This window comes from Protopterus annectens, chromosome 2.part2 (genome assembly GCF_019279795.1).
Source record: "Protopterus annectens isolate FY-2018-M chromosome 2.part2, PAN1.0, whole genome shotgun sequence".
Taxonomy (NCBI): Eukaryota; Metazoa; Chordata; order Ceratodontiformes; family Protopteridae; genus Protopterus; species Protopterus annectens.
In genome coordinates, this window is record NC_056730.1 from 64640932 (window position 1) to 64654100 (window position 13169).

At 40.7% G+C, this 13169-nt stretch overlaps 1 protein-coding gene across 1 annotated transcript in view; it reads left to right on the plus strand.

Annotated features, from left to right (window-relative positions):
* LOC122796010 (vomeronasal type-2 receptor 26-like) overlaps nt 1-12118 on the plus strand; it is a 34360-nt gene extending 22242 nt beyond the window's left edge. The window contains exon 2 of the mRNA XM_044064491.1: nt 11208-12118. Coding sequence (XP_043920426.1) covers nt 11450-12118 — 669 coding nt within the window. The 5' untranslated portion in view covers nt 11208-11449. The remainder of the gene's footprint in view (nt 1-11207) is intronic.
* The last annotated feature ends 1051 nt before the right edge of the window (nt 12119-13169 follow it).

Consider the following 13169-nt stretch of genomic DNA (forward strand, 5'->3'; position numbering starts at 1 on the left):
TCTGTCAGTGAGTCAGTTGGCAACCCATCTTGTGACATAGGAATTTGTAACTAGTTTAGTGAGTTTATAGGTTCATAGGTTGGTACTAGGCTATCGGCCCTAGGGCCTATACAAGCCTAGCCATAACAATTTCCTGGCTATTTTTTCCCACAATATTTACTTCCCTGGACCCCTGTCTAGCAGGGTGACTGACATGATCCCTGAGGTGATTCTCCTATCACCAATCCAATCATCAAGGTTCCTTTTGAAGAGGGCCAAAGAGGCGCTCTGCTTCACATGTATGGGCAGTCTATTCCAGAGCATGTGGAGTCTCTTGGTCAGGAACCTATCCCTCCAGCATGATTCGTTAATTGTGATGACAAGGTTTAGATCCCTGGAGCAATTGTGATGACATAGTTTAGATCCCTGGATCTGAGGGATTGGGATTTCTTTAAGTGTAGCATGTCCAACATCTCTGGGTTTGACATAGCCTTGTATGCTAAGCAGAGATCGCCTCTGAGTAGACGATATGCGACAGAGTACAGATGGAGTTTTTTTAGATGGTCAGTATAGGACATCTGCTTTAGGCCTGTGATTCTTTTAGTGAGTTATTTCTGCAGCCTTTCCAGTTGTTGCAGATGTCTTGAGAGGTATATACTAAATGGGGCATTGTGTCTATAATGGGTCTAATGAGGGATGAGTACAGTGAGACAATGACCTCCTTTTTTCTGGATGAAAAGCCCTTAGTGATGAGGTGTGCCACATAGAAGGATTTCCTGACTGTTGTGGCAACGTGGTTATCGAAGGTGAGATCACTGTCTACCTGTGTCCCTAAGTCTCTTATCACACTTTCGGTGTTTAGTGTACTGGCACCCATGTGGTAATTCATGGGTACATGGTTTTTCACAAAGGGGGTAACTATACATTTCCTGGCACTGAACTTGAGCCCATGGCTCTGGCACCAATAATCTGTTTCTTTAAGGCCCTTTTGTAGAATATCCACATAATTTGGGGATTCAGTAATGGCTCCCAGTTTGCAGTCGTCTGTGAACTTTGTTAGCAAGAGTCCCTTAGTGTTGGCCTGTACTTCAGAGAAGTAGATGCCAAACAAGAGTGGTCCTAGGACTGAACCCTGAGGTACTCCACTTGTCATTTGTCTTGAGCTGGATTTGGAGATGGCTGCTTTTACAGTGTGGGTTCTGTCAGTAAGCCACTTGGCAACCCATCGAGTGATGTAGGGATTAATGCCCAGCTTAGTAAGTTTATCTATGATTCCAGAGTGGGGGATGGTGTTGAAGGCCTTGTTGAGGTCCAGATAGGCTGTGTGGGCTGCCTTACCCTCATCCACAGCTCTGGAGACTGATTTGAAGAAATCAATCAAGCTCAGGAGACAAGATCAGCCCTTCATGAACACAAACTGGGTGGGGTCCAGTGTTTCAAGGTTGCCAATGTCTTTGTTTATATGTTCCATGATAATACGTTCCATGGCCTTGCAGATAAGGCTTGTCAGACTGATGGGGTGGTAGTTCCCAGGATCCAAGTTGGATCCCCCCTTGTGGAGTGGGATAACTGTAGCTGTGCACCACTCAGTGGGCACGAACCCTGAGGAGAGGCTATGATTAAACATAACACTTAGGTGAGGTGCCAGTTCATTTTGTAGTTCATGTAGTACACAGCCCGGGATGTTGTCTGGTCCCATGGATGCTGTATTCTTAGCTTTGGAGAGTGCAATTTTTACCTGTGTGGCTGTGATTACCAGAATTTGGCAATCTTTCAGTATTAAGATGGGCCTTTTAGGGGGTGAGAGGGGGTGAAGTTGACACTGAATTGATCTGCCATGATATTGGCAATATCCTTGGGATCAGTATATTTAATGCCATTCTGTTGTAGCTCAGTGCAGATCTGAGCATTGCCATTTAGATTCTTGACATAGCTATAGAATACCTTGTGGTTGTCTTTGGAATCTTTGGCAATTTTATTTTTGTAACTAGCTTTGGAGGATTTTATTAGGGATCTCAGCTTCTTACTGATGCTGGTAAGGGAGTTTTCTGCATCCTGGGATTATCCTCTTTTCTGCAACAGTTTCTTCCTTCTGTTGTAAAGTTTGTTTATGGCAGGGGACCACCAGATTGGCTTCCTTTTTTTGGAGGAGAACATCTTGGTTCTATTTGGGATGGCTGGCACGATTCATGCACGAGTGGATGTGCTCGTACAGTGCCTTGGTGTAGGATTCAGCAGTCGAACTTTCAGTTCCTGTCTGCATGGGTGTTATGCAGTTTGCCACTTCTGACTTGAATAGCATGAAGTTGGCTTTGGAGAAGTTTTTTACGGAGGTTTCCTTATGGGAGGTGGGGGTGGGATGTGGATGTCAAGGGTGAATAGCTTATGGTCAGACCTGACCAATGAAAGGGGGTGACCATAGGTGTGGAGCATCGATTTCCCATGTTGGTAATGACCAGGTCTAGGATATTGGAGCTCCTTGTGGGACTATGGATTAGTTGATCCAGGGCACTGGAATTTATGAATTCGAAGAACCGTTGGGCAAGGGTGTTGGTACATGAGTAGTTTTCCCAGTTAATGGCAGGGTAGTTAAAATCACCCAGTATTAGGGTGTTTGGTTCTATCTTAATATTTTCCAGTATGTTTTGAAAGGTGTAGTGAGAATCTTAGGGCATGGTGGCGGATCTGTAGCAAGCTACAATTTGGATTGCAGTCTTACCTAGTGTTAGTTGCACCTGGAGAATTTCAGATGCATTGTGTTGGGCAACTAGCCTGGTGGTGTGAATATCCTTGGTAAATATGGACACTCTTCCACCTTTAGTGTTTCGATCCTGGTTTGGTGGCCGAAAAAGTGTGGTAAGAGTTGTAGCCTGGTATTGCAGGGGTGCTCTCTGGAGCCTTGAACTAGGTCTCAGCTACTGCACAGATATCGATGTACTCCATTTTTAGGAGTGCCTCGAGAGAGTGCATTTTGAGGTTTAGACTTCTAGCATTGAGTAGCATTGCCTTCAGATTTTGCATGCTTGTACCTGTTACGGTGGTGGTTTTGTCCTTTGAACCTTGCCTAAAAAAGGCACTATAGGAGTGGCAAGAGCCTTAGCCAGTAACCTGAATCCCAGGGGTGACAGGTGCAGACCATCTCTGGCAAACCATCATGGTCTGTCGATAATGTTGTCCCAGGCAGACAGATACTGGATCCCCTTTGAATAACACCAAAAGCTTAGCCAATTGTTGAAGTCAATCATTTTGTCCTTATACTGTGGTATCATTCTGGGTGAAGGCAGGATGCTACTCAGGGCTAGGGTCATACCTTCCTGGGCCACATGATCTGAGAGCTCTTCCATGTCTCTTTTCATGTAGTCCAGGGAGGTACGTCTCAAGTCATTCACTCCAACATGGACAATGACAGAGTCATATTTGTACTTGTTGTGGAGTGACTTGAGTGCATGCTTATGTGGCGGATCCTGGCACCCGACAGGCAGCTGATTATAATTTTCTCCTTGTTCAGCCTGGTGAGTGGGATATCAGTGTGTCTGACTATAGAGTCACCTATGACTAAAGTGTTGGGTTCGTTGTCTTGCCCTAGGGGCTGTTGTTGGGTGGCACACTGGTGTGCTGAGCTATGTGACACTTTGGTTGTGATTGGTGTTTGTTTACTTTCAGGTTTAGAGGTCCTTGTTGCTTGGGCAGGTTACTGTTAAGGGCCTCCACATATGTGGGTTTAGTGTTGCTATGTGTTTGTGTTGATGGTGTGGGTTTAGAAGGGCTATGTGTTGCTTGAGGTGTAGTGCGGGTGTTAACCTTCTCCTCTTGACTGTCTAGCACAATCTTGGGTGGAGAGAGCTTTGCTTCCAGTTTGGCTATGTAAGTGCATCTCTCACAGGTTGTAGTGTTGGGTGGTAGGAGGAGAGGGTTGTCTGTGTACATGAGGCAATTGCTGCATTGCCCCAGGATGCCCAGATTCACCAGGTGGACCAGAGAAATCACTGAAAAATCACTGAAAGCTGACCCTTGGACATGCCTGGTTTGGTGCTTTTTTGTAAAGTGCAAAAGCTGTTTTCCCTTACCTTAGCAAGGTACTTTGCAATCATAGGCTGTTTAGTGCCTATGATTAATTTGTCTTTATTAACAAAGAGAGCTGAGTGCTTGTATCAGTTTAAGACTTCCTAGTGCTTACCAGCAGGTTTTAGAGCAAGTGTTAGTCACAGGGATGCTTAAAGGTAAGATAAAAAAATGGTTTATCCTAAACACTGCACTGTGCACTAGGTAAGTTAGATGTGAAAGTAGGTAACTTAAGTTTTTCCTGTTTAAAAGGTTAAGTTTTAGTAGTCACTATTTTTAAAACAGCAAGATAGATTGAAAGGGAGTTGTCACTTTTGTATTCTGGCACTATGGAATACAGTAGGATGGTCAATAAATTTAAATAGTTGAAGGGGAGTGATTTCACAAAATGATAATTTTGTGCTTACACAAAACAGTAAAAGCACAGAGGAAATGAGATATATGGTCAAATTAACATAAGGGGCAGGCAACTAGAAAGACAGTGGTGTTTAAGAACACAACAGTAACCGAGTGGGAGAGTGCGGAAAAAAAATTCTGACTGACTCACAAGAGACAGATCTGTGGTCTCTTTTCAAGTTTTAATATCCAGTTAAAAGCAGAATACAAGTAAAACACAAGGTAAAGAAAACAGATCACAGTATTCAAAATAGAAAAAAAGCAATAAAGTAATACAAAATACAACAAATAAAAAGCAAACTAACCTTTCCCTCACAGCAAAGTGTAACAGAGCCTTGGTGAGCCTTTCTATAATTCCAGAGTGGGGGATGGTGTTGAAAGCCTTGGCGAGATCTATATAGGCTGTGTGAACCACCTTACCCTCATCTATGGCTTTGGTGACTGCTTCAAAAAAGTCTATCGGGTTTAGGAGACATGATCTTCCTTTTACAAACCCAAATGGGTGGGGTCCAGACTTTAGAGATTACCAATGTCTTTGTTTATAAGTTCCAAGATGACACATTCCATGGTCTTGCAGACCAGGCTCGTCAGGCTAATGTGGCGGTAGTTCCCAGGGTCTGTGGTGGATCCCCCTTTGTGAAGTGGGATAACCGTTGGTGTGTGCCATTTAGTGGGGCACAAAACCTGAGGTGAGGCTATGACTGAACATGGTATTTAGGTGGGGTGCCAGTTCGTTCTGTAGTTCATGTAGAACGCAGCCTGGGATGTTGTCAGGTCCCATGGATGCTGTGTTCTTGGCTTTGGAGAGTGTGGTTATTACCTGTGCAGCCATGATTACAGGAACTTTGCATTCTTCCGGTATAGAGATGGGCCCTTTAGGTGGTGGGGAGGGGGTAAAGTTAGCACTGAACCTATCTGCCAGGATGTTGGCAATATCAGTTGGTTCTGTATATTTAGTGCCATTGTGCTGTAACTCAGAGCAGATCTGAGTGTTGCAATTGAGATTTGTGACACAGCTATAGAATGCTTTGTGGTTGTCTTTAGAATCAGTGGTGATTTTGTTTTTGTAACTAGCTTTGGAGGATTTTATGAGGGATCTCAGCTTTCTGCTGAGGCTGACCAGGGAGTTCCTCCAACCATGGGATTTTTACTATTTTCTGCAGCAGTTTCTTTCTTCTGTTGTAGAGTTTGTTTATGGCAGGAAACCACCAGATTGGCTTCCCTTTTTTGGAGGACAGCATCTTGGTTCTGTTAGGGATAGCATGGTCCATGCACTCATGCAAGTGCATATATAGTGCATTTGTGTAGGATTCAGCAGTTGTACCTCTATTGTCTATCTGCATGGGTGTTGTGAAGTTTGCCACTTCTGTCTTAAGAAGTGTGAAGTTGGCTTTTGAGAAATATTTTGTGGTGGTTTCCCTAATGGGGGGTGGGGGCGGTATGTGGATGTCTAGGGTGATTAGCTTGTGGTCGGATCTGCCCAACGAGGAATTGACCTCTGGTGTGGAACACCGGTCGCCCATGTTGGTAATGACCAGGTCTAGGATACTGCTGCCCTTGGTGGGGGTGTGGATAAGTTGATCCAATGCATTGGAATTTAAGAATTCCAGAAAACGTTGAGCAAAATAGTCGTTACATGAGTAGTTTTCCCAGTTAATGGTGGGAGTTGCAGCATGCAGTAAGCAGTTAGGAAGATACTGGTTATTGCCAGAAAGCACAATGTTATCATTTTGTGAAGTCACTTCCCCTTAAGCTACTTAATTTATGTGTCCTTCTACTGTATTCCACATAGCCAGATTAATGAATGCCCACCTCCCATTCAATCAATCTTGCTCTTTTAAAATTAGTGCTTCTCCTCATAGACTGTAAAGCTTGAGTTACTTCTCTTTAGTATCTTCCTAACTGCTTACTGCATGCTGCAACTCCTAAGATATTAACCCATTTGTCTTCGTCTTACTTTTAAAATCTGCAACATCTGGTGCAAGACAATCAATCACTGGGAGTCCACATTCCACTTCTCAGTAGTCATCTTGGGATTAATGCTTATGTTTTGCTCCTGAGGAGAGAAGGAGCATAGACCATTATTTCTTGGAGACTGATGATCATAGGATTGCCTGATGACTGCTTCATAGAATCCAACTTGTATTCTTTGATATTCTTTTGCTCCTAGTGAGAGATGGAGCAGATGTTAATTTGTTACTGGCTGTCTCTGACTGGTCAGTGAGTGTCTGTGTGGGACCTTCCTAATAGGTCTGGTTGCTATTTAAGGCATTTACCAAGAAAATCCTACAACAGGCCTACAAACCCCACCCCATTATGGATGAGATTGTTGCTCACCAAAGAGCCTGTGCACCGCTTTTCATCTTGGGATTAGTGCTACTGTTTGCTTCTGGTGAGAGAAGATGGAAAGGGACACTGAATCCCAGCAGTGTGAAAATGTGGTGAAAAATGCACTAGTAGTACCTTGTTGGTTGCCAATTAGATGAACCTGTACTATTCATCAGTCTTGAGAAACCTAATTCATTCTTTCTTTCTTTTCAGTAAGTATCTAATCTAACCTCAAATATCTATGTAAATACCTCATCCTTAAATCTTCAGAGTCTACTGCAGCAGTTTCCCCTCAAGTGTTTGGCAGTGCCCTGTATAGATGCAGGCACCTTGAGATGACATTTTCCCTGTAAAATTACCCCTGAAATTTTATGACTACCTTGTTGCTCACAAAGCAACTAGTTTGCACAATGACAAGCACTGTCATCAGAGTTGTGAACCAGATGCTCTTGAATTTATTCTTTATTCTCACAGCAGCTGTCAAATCAATGAAAAGGGCCTGTTGCCATGGATCCCAACTTCCTTACTATGTCTGTTGTCATCTTGGTGGACATGGGTATCCTGCGTAAATGTAGAAATTGCCTCATGCTCACTTACAACCAGCTAATTTTCAAACTAACAAGGTATGTGAGTGATGTAATTACACAATGTCAATGGAGGCAAAGCTCTCTCATAAAAGTACTCCTAATGTCAATCAGGTTGTCAGTAGTACATACACTGCCCCCATCACACACAGCATGAATCCAACAAATAGACCCATATATGCTGAGGCATTTAAATGTAACCTTCCAAAACCCTGAATTTCTCCCAGATGAAGCACACCTAACAAATGAACTCAGCAGCCTCAAAGCAACATCCACATTAACACATACAGCCACATCTCATGAAGCCTCTACGTATAAGTCCAAAAGACAAGCTTCCACATAATTCAACATTCTGGTCATTGTTGACTGTATTGTGAGACAGTCTAATGTCCCTGTCCCCAGACTGAGTAAGAAGAAAGTCACAGTCAGTTACTTATCGGGGACAAGGATCCACAAGATTAATTATACACTCAGGTCACTGGACCACAATACTAGTATAACTCAGTCATGGTCCATGGGGGTGTAAATTATCCAAAACTTACTTCCTTTGGCTATATGATGAGAGACATACGGAACTCTCAGAACATGTGTCCTAGGCGGGTATGAGCCTAGAATTTAGCAGCATTCTACCTTTTCCAAGGATGATGCCACTATACAAACAGAAGATGACTAACTTTAAAAATTACTATATAAACAGAAGATGACTGACTTTAACAATTGGCTTAGTTTCTGGCATCATTCTAAGGTGGTGCAATATTTATCAACATAGAGAGAGAGAGTCAAGAGAGAACATTGCTTTGCCAGTGATGGTCTGCACCTCTCCCCTCTAGGCTTTCGAATATTAGATAAATCACTGTCTTCCCCCATAGTGCCATTTTAGGCAATGCCAACCCGACAATACATTCAAAATAGCAAATCAAAACCAAGAAAACATAAAGGTGTTACTGCTCAGTTTCAGAAGTCTAAACAAGACACTCCAGTCCCTACAAGCTCTCCTTACCCTAGAGAATGCTAATGTCTGTGCAGTGATTGAGACATGATTTAAAGGCATGTTGAGCACCCCAGCAGTGCAAAGCTATAATCCCTTTCACACACTGAGACTGACTAATACACAGGCACGGACTAAAGGTAAAACTGTCTTGAGTTACATTAAAAACACATGTACCTTCTTGTTAAATATGACAATGCACTTGAAATTCTCCTTGTTCAAATCACCAAAGGCAAAATCTCATACCACTTTCTTGTAAGCTACTGATCTCCCCTTTATGACCCTGAAGCTTATAACATGCATTTAAGCTCACTGAATATACTCTGACTCAATACCATGTACATGAGTGACATCAATTAACTCATTGTTAACTGGGAATCATATACAACACCAAATGTACAGTTACAGAGATTCCTGGACTTTGTAAACGCAAAAACCCTTGACCAGGCTCTCAATACACCAACCAGGAGTGCAAATGTACTGGATCTGGTCCTCACAAATATAGGAGAGCTCTGCACATCTCCTACTATAATGTATTCTCGGGTAAGGTCAAACCACAATATGGTCTCCTTTGAACTCAAAATAAAACCAGAACCCACAGCAAACTCTGGAATGTTCAAGGACCACTCTAAGGATATCTTCTTGCTACTAAGTGATAATCTGGAAAAATTTCAATGAGCCTCCCCAAACCCCAAGAACATTGCTGCCTATGGAGAATTATTCACAGAAAAGCTATACAAGCATGTTAATAACTGAATAGAGTCAGCTGTGTCCATCAGGAATAAGTGCAAATCTAACTAAAAAAATAAGTCACCCTGGTGGAATCCCACCATCAAAAAGCTGTATAATATAGGGAAGAAAATCATGGCAAAAATTTGGAGGAGGATATGAGTGTTATCATCAAACTAAAAAAACTTTGAGGATAAGTACAGTCCAGCAAAGCCAAACTTGAGGCACATCTGGCCTCTCAGGCCAAGAACAGGAACAAGTGATTCTTTAGCTTTGTCCACAACTTCAAAGGCAATACACAATTGTTTACAGAGCTCATTGTTAATGGAGCCATCTACACTGATCTAGAAGATATAGCAAACCTACTGGCAGAAAAATTCAGCTCTAACTTTACCCCACTCACCCCACCAGCCTCTCCTCAGGAAATACCATCAAATATAGCTCCCTCAACTATTATTAGGGAACAGGTCTGCAATGATCTCTCTAAGGCCAAGAACTCGGTATCAATGGGCCACAACAACATCCCAGGCAGCTTTCTAAATAACATGAAATTTGACCTATCTAGACCTCAGGAATCACTATTTAACTGTAGCCTTCAAAGGGGCTTTGTGTCTTATGACTGGAGAATGGTAACTGTCATTGCTCTGCTCATAGGTGGGCCATTTACTGACCCTGGAAATTACAAACTGTTAAGTTTCACAAGTCTCATATGCAAAGCCATGGAAAGAATCATCATGGAAATGATCAAAACTGACATAGGAAACCTTCAGACACTGGACCCAACCCAGTTTGGTTTTGTCAAAGCAGGTCATGCCTACTCATACTGGTGGACTTCTTTGAGAAGGTCACCAAAGCAATGGTCTACAGCAAAATGATTCGCACTGCCTGCCTTGATCTGGCCAAGACATTTGACAGAATAGCCAGTGGGGACTTGTTGACAAACTCAAGAGATTAGGTATAAACCCTTATGTCACCCAATAGATATCCACCTGGCTCACAGACAGGATCCAGGAAATTAGAGCTGAGGAACCCACCTATACAAAGAGGCCATTCACCAGCTGGGTGCCTCGAGTATTGGTCTTGGGACCACTCCTTTCTAGTATCTACTTCTCTGAAGTCAAGGCTAATGTCAAGGGCCACTGACTGGCTAAATTTGCTGTCAATTGCAAATTAGGAGCAGTCACAGGATCTCCCATCAACACTATTGTTCTCCAAGAAAGTCTGACACAAACAAACAACTGATGACATAACCATGGACTAAAACTATGTGCCAATAAATGCATAATAAAATCCTTCAGGAAGTTAGCCACTCAAGGTAACTATTACATACTGACAACACACCTCTGTGATTTGACCCAGTAGCAAACACTCAGAGACACATGTAGACAGCAATCCAGCATTCTACCATAGCATGCCTATGTTAATGAGGAAATCATTCTATATTGTGCAACTTATAAACAAAGTTATTGCAATTATACATGACTTCTGAGCCTGCTCTTTGTCCTTGGACTACATAATAATACAGATGACTAATGCTAAGCCCAATGAGTATGTAAATACTTCTCAGATGTAATGAGTGTCAAAAGAGTCCGCTAGGGCAGACTCATTTGCAGGCCACTACTTTGTAAAAAGTTCCTTTCTGAAGTACTGTGAGAACTTCATAGTGGGTCAGTATGCAGACCACACAGCTCTTCTGCATTCACTAAAACCAACATATAGCCAGAAATAAATCACAGGCTAGTTTCTCTATAGTAAAAATGGAGTTTTATACACTTAGTGCTAAATACAAAAAAAAATGCTAAATGTTCTGTGGGATGCAATATAATATACACACTCAGCTTCATTGTCCTTTCACTCTGTCATGACAACCATTGACACATTGACAACACTATCCCTGATACAAACAGAATTCAATACATGGAACAATTTTGGAGGAAACATTTTCACAGGAAGATCAAATCAGTGCAACGGTTAAAAAAATGTAATCAGCTTCTGAGAGACAGATAGATTTCTAAAGGTGATTCTGACAGCTCAACAAAGTGAAATTCATTTTGATAGAGTTAATGCTCTTTAAAATCAATATCACTTACAAATTAACTTATTTGTTTTATAATTATATTTGTTTGTTTTATTTTAAACAGATCTTACTGTTTGCATCAAGTGCCCAGAAGATAAGTGGTCTGATTACAACAGAAAAACCTGCATCCCATGGAATATAGAATTTCTATCCTATGAAGACCCTTGGGGTGTGGCATTCACTGCTATAGCTAGTGCATGCTGTTTAATATCTGTTTTTATTTTATGTCTATTCATTAATTATCGGGATACTCCAATAGTCAAGGCTAACAATCGTGAGCTGAGCTACCTTCTCCTTCTCTCCCTAATGTTATGTTTCCTTTGTTCCCTAATATTCATTGGCCAGCCTAATAGCACAACTTGTATGCTTCAACAAGTAGTTTTCAGTATTGTTTTTTCCTTCTGTATTGCCTGTGTGCTTGCAAAAACTATCACTGTGGTAATTGCCTTCAAAGCAACTATGCCAGAGAGCAAGCTACGGAACTGTGTCGGGTCTAGGATACCTATATACATAATTACACTGGGTTCATTGATTCAAACCCTAATATGTATCATTTGGTTGTTGACATCTCCACCATTTGTAGAATATAACAAGCGATATAAAATGGATAAGATAATAATTGAATGTAATGAAGGCTCAATTGTCTTATTCTGTTGTGTGCTGGGATACCTAGGTATTCTGGCAACCATCAGTTTTATTGTTGCTTTTCTAGCAAGAAATTTACCAGACAGTTTTAATGAAGCCAAATATATCACATTCAGCATGCTGTCTTTTGTCTGTGTTTGGGTGTCATTTGTACCAGCATATTTCAGTACAGATGGCAAGTACTTAGTTGCTGTAGAGGTATTTGCAATCTTAGCTTCCAGTGCTGCTTTGCTTAGTTGTATATTCATCCCAAAGTGTTATATTATTTTGATAAGACCTGAAATAAATACAAGAGCGTATCTCATGGGAAAGAAGAATGTTAAAATATAGACTGCACACCACAGCAAACTATTTTCTTTGTATCTAAAATAAATATGTTTAAAAACTTATTTTACTTTTGCATTTTTAGTTACAATATAAATTATTTTTATGTACAATTATATGATGATGTGTTTCTTTGCCCTGATTCACCATTGTTTCATTAGAATGGGAAGGCATACCATCGAAGTATACAGCTCAGAACACTGGTAACCAATCAGAAATCCAGCCAGGCCTCCCAGAACTTCTAATTACACTCACGGAAACCTGTAATGCTTCTGTAAACCAAATGAAAATTAAAAACATTTTTTAACTACCAAAATGAATGTATACTGAATAAAACTGGCTCCTACAATAAAAATAATCATAAACGTTTATTCAAACAATTAAAAACAACAAAGAACTAAGTGCTTTCATCCACAGTAATCCATATTACAGCTCCATGTTCATTTTTATTGTGGAAAATGCCAATCAGATTACATCTAATTAAAACACTCTTTCATTTAAAGGAAAATGTCAGTTGAATAATCAAAAATCATCTTGATTAAAATTAATAAATTATAATGAAAATGATAATAAAACATGTCAACATTATTATAGTTCCATGAAACAATGCAAATACTTGTACCACCGTAACAAATCTTACAGCATGTGGGTAATGCACCATAAATACAGCTCTCTTATGTAAATATTCTCTAATATTAATGTGATATAATACATACATCCAATAAGAAAAGAAAATTAAATAAAACAAATAAAAGTTGGGTCCTGACCCATAAAAATACATGACAAGATACTTCATTTAAAATATTTAAATATGCTTCTACTTAATAAATCAACATAATTTATTGCCCTGTCCTTAAGGATACTTGTGATGGATACTGAATCATTTACACCTGGGGGTTGACATGCATTTAGTCTGAATTGATAAATTGTCAAGAAACCTGTCTTTAACTTTGTGTTTAGACAATTAGACAAACTTAAAGACAGGTTTCTTTACAATTTATCAAAAGAAGAAAGAAATATTTTTAAGTTTATAAGGGCAGATAGAAGCTTAAGAATT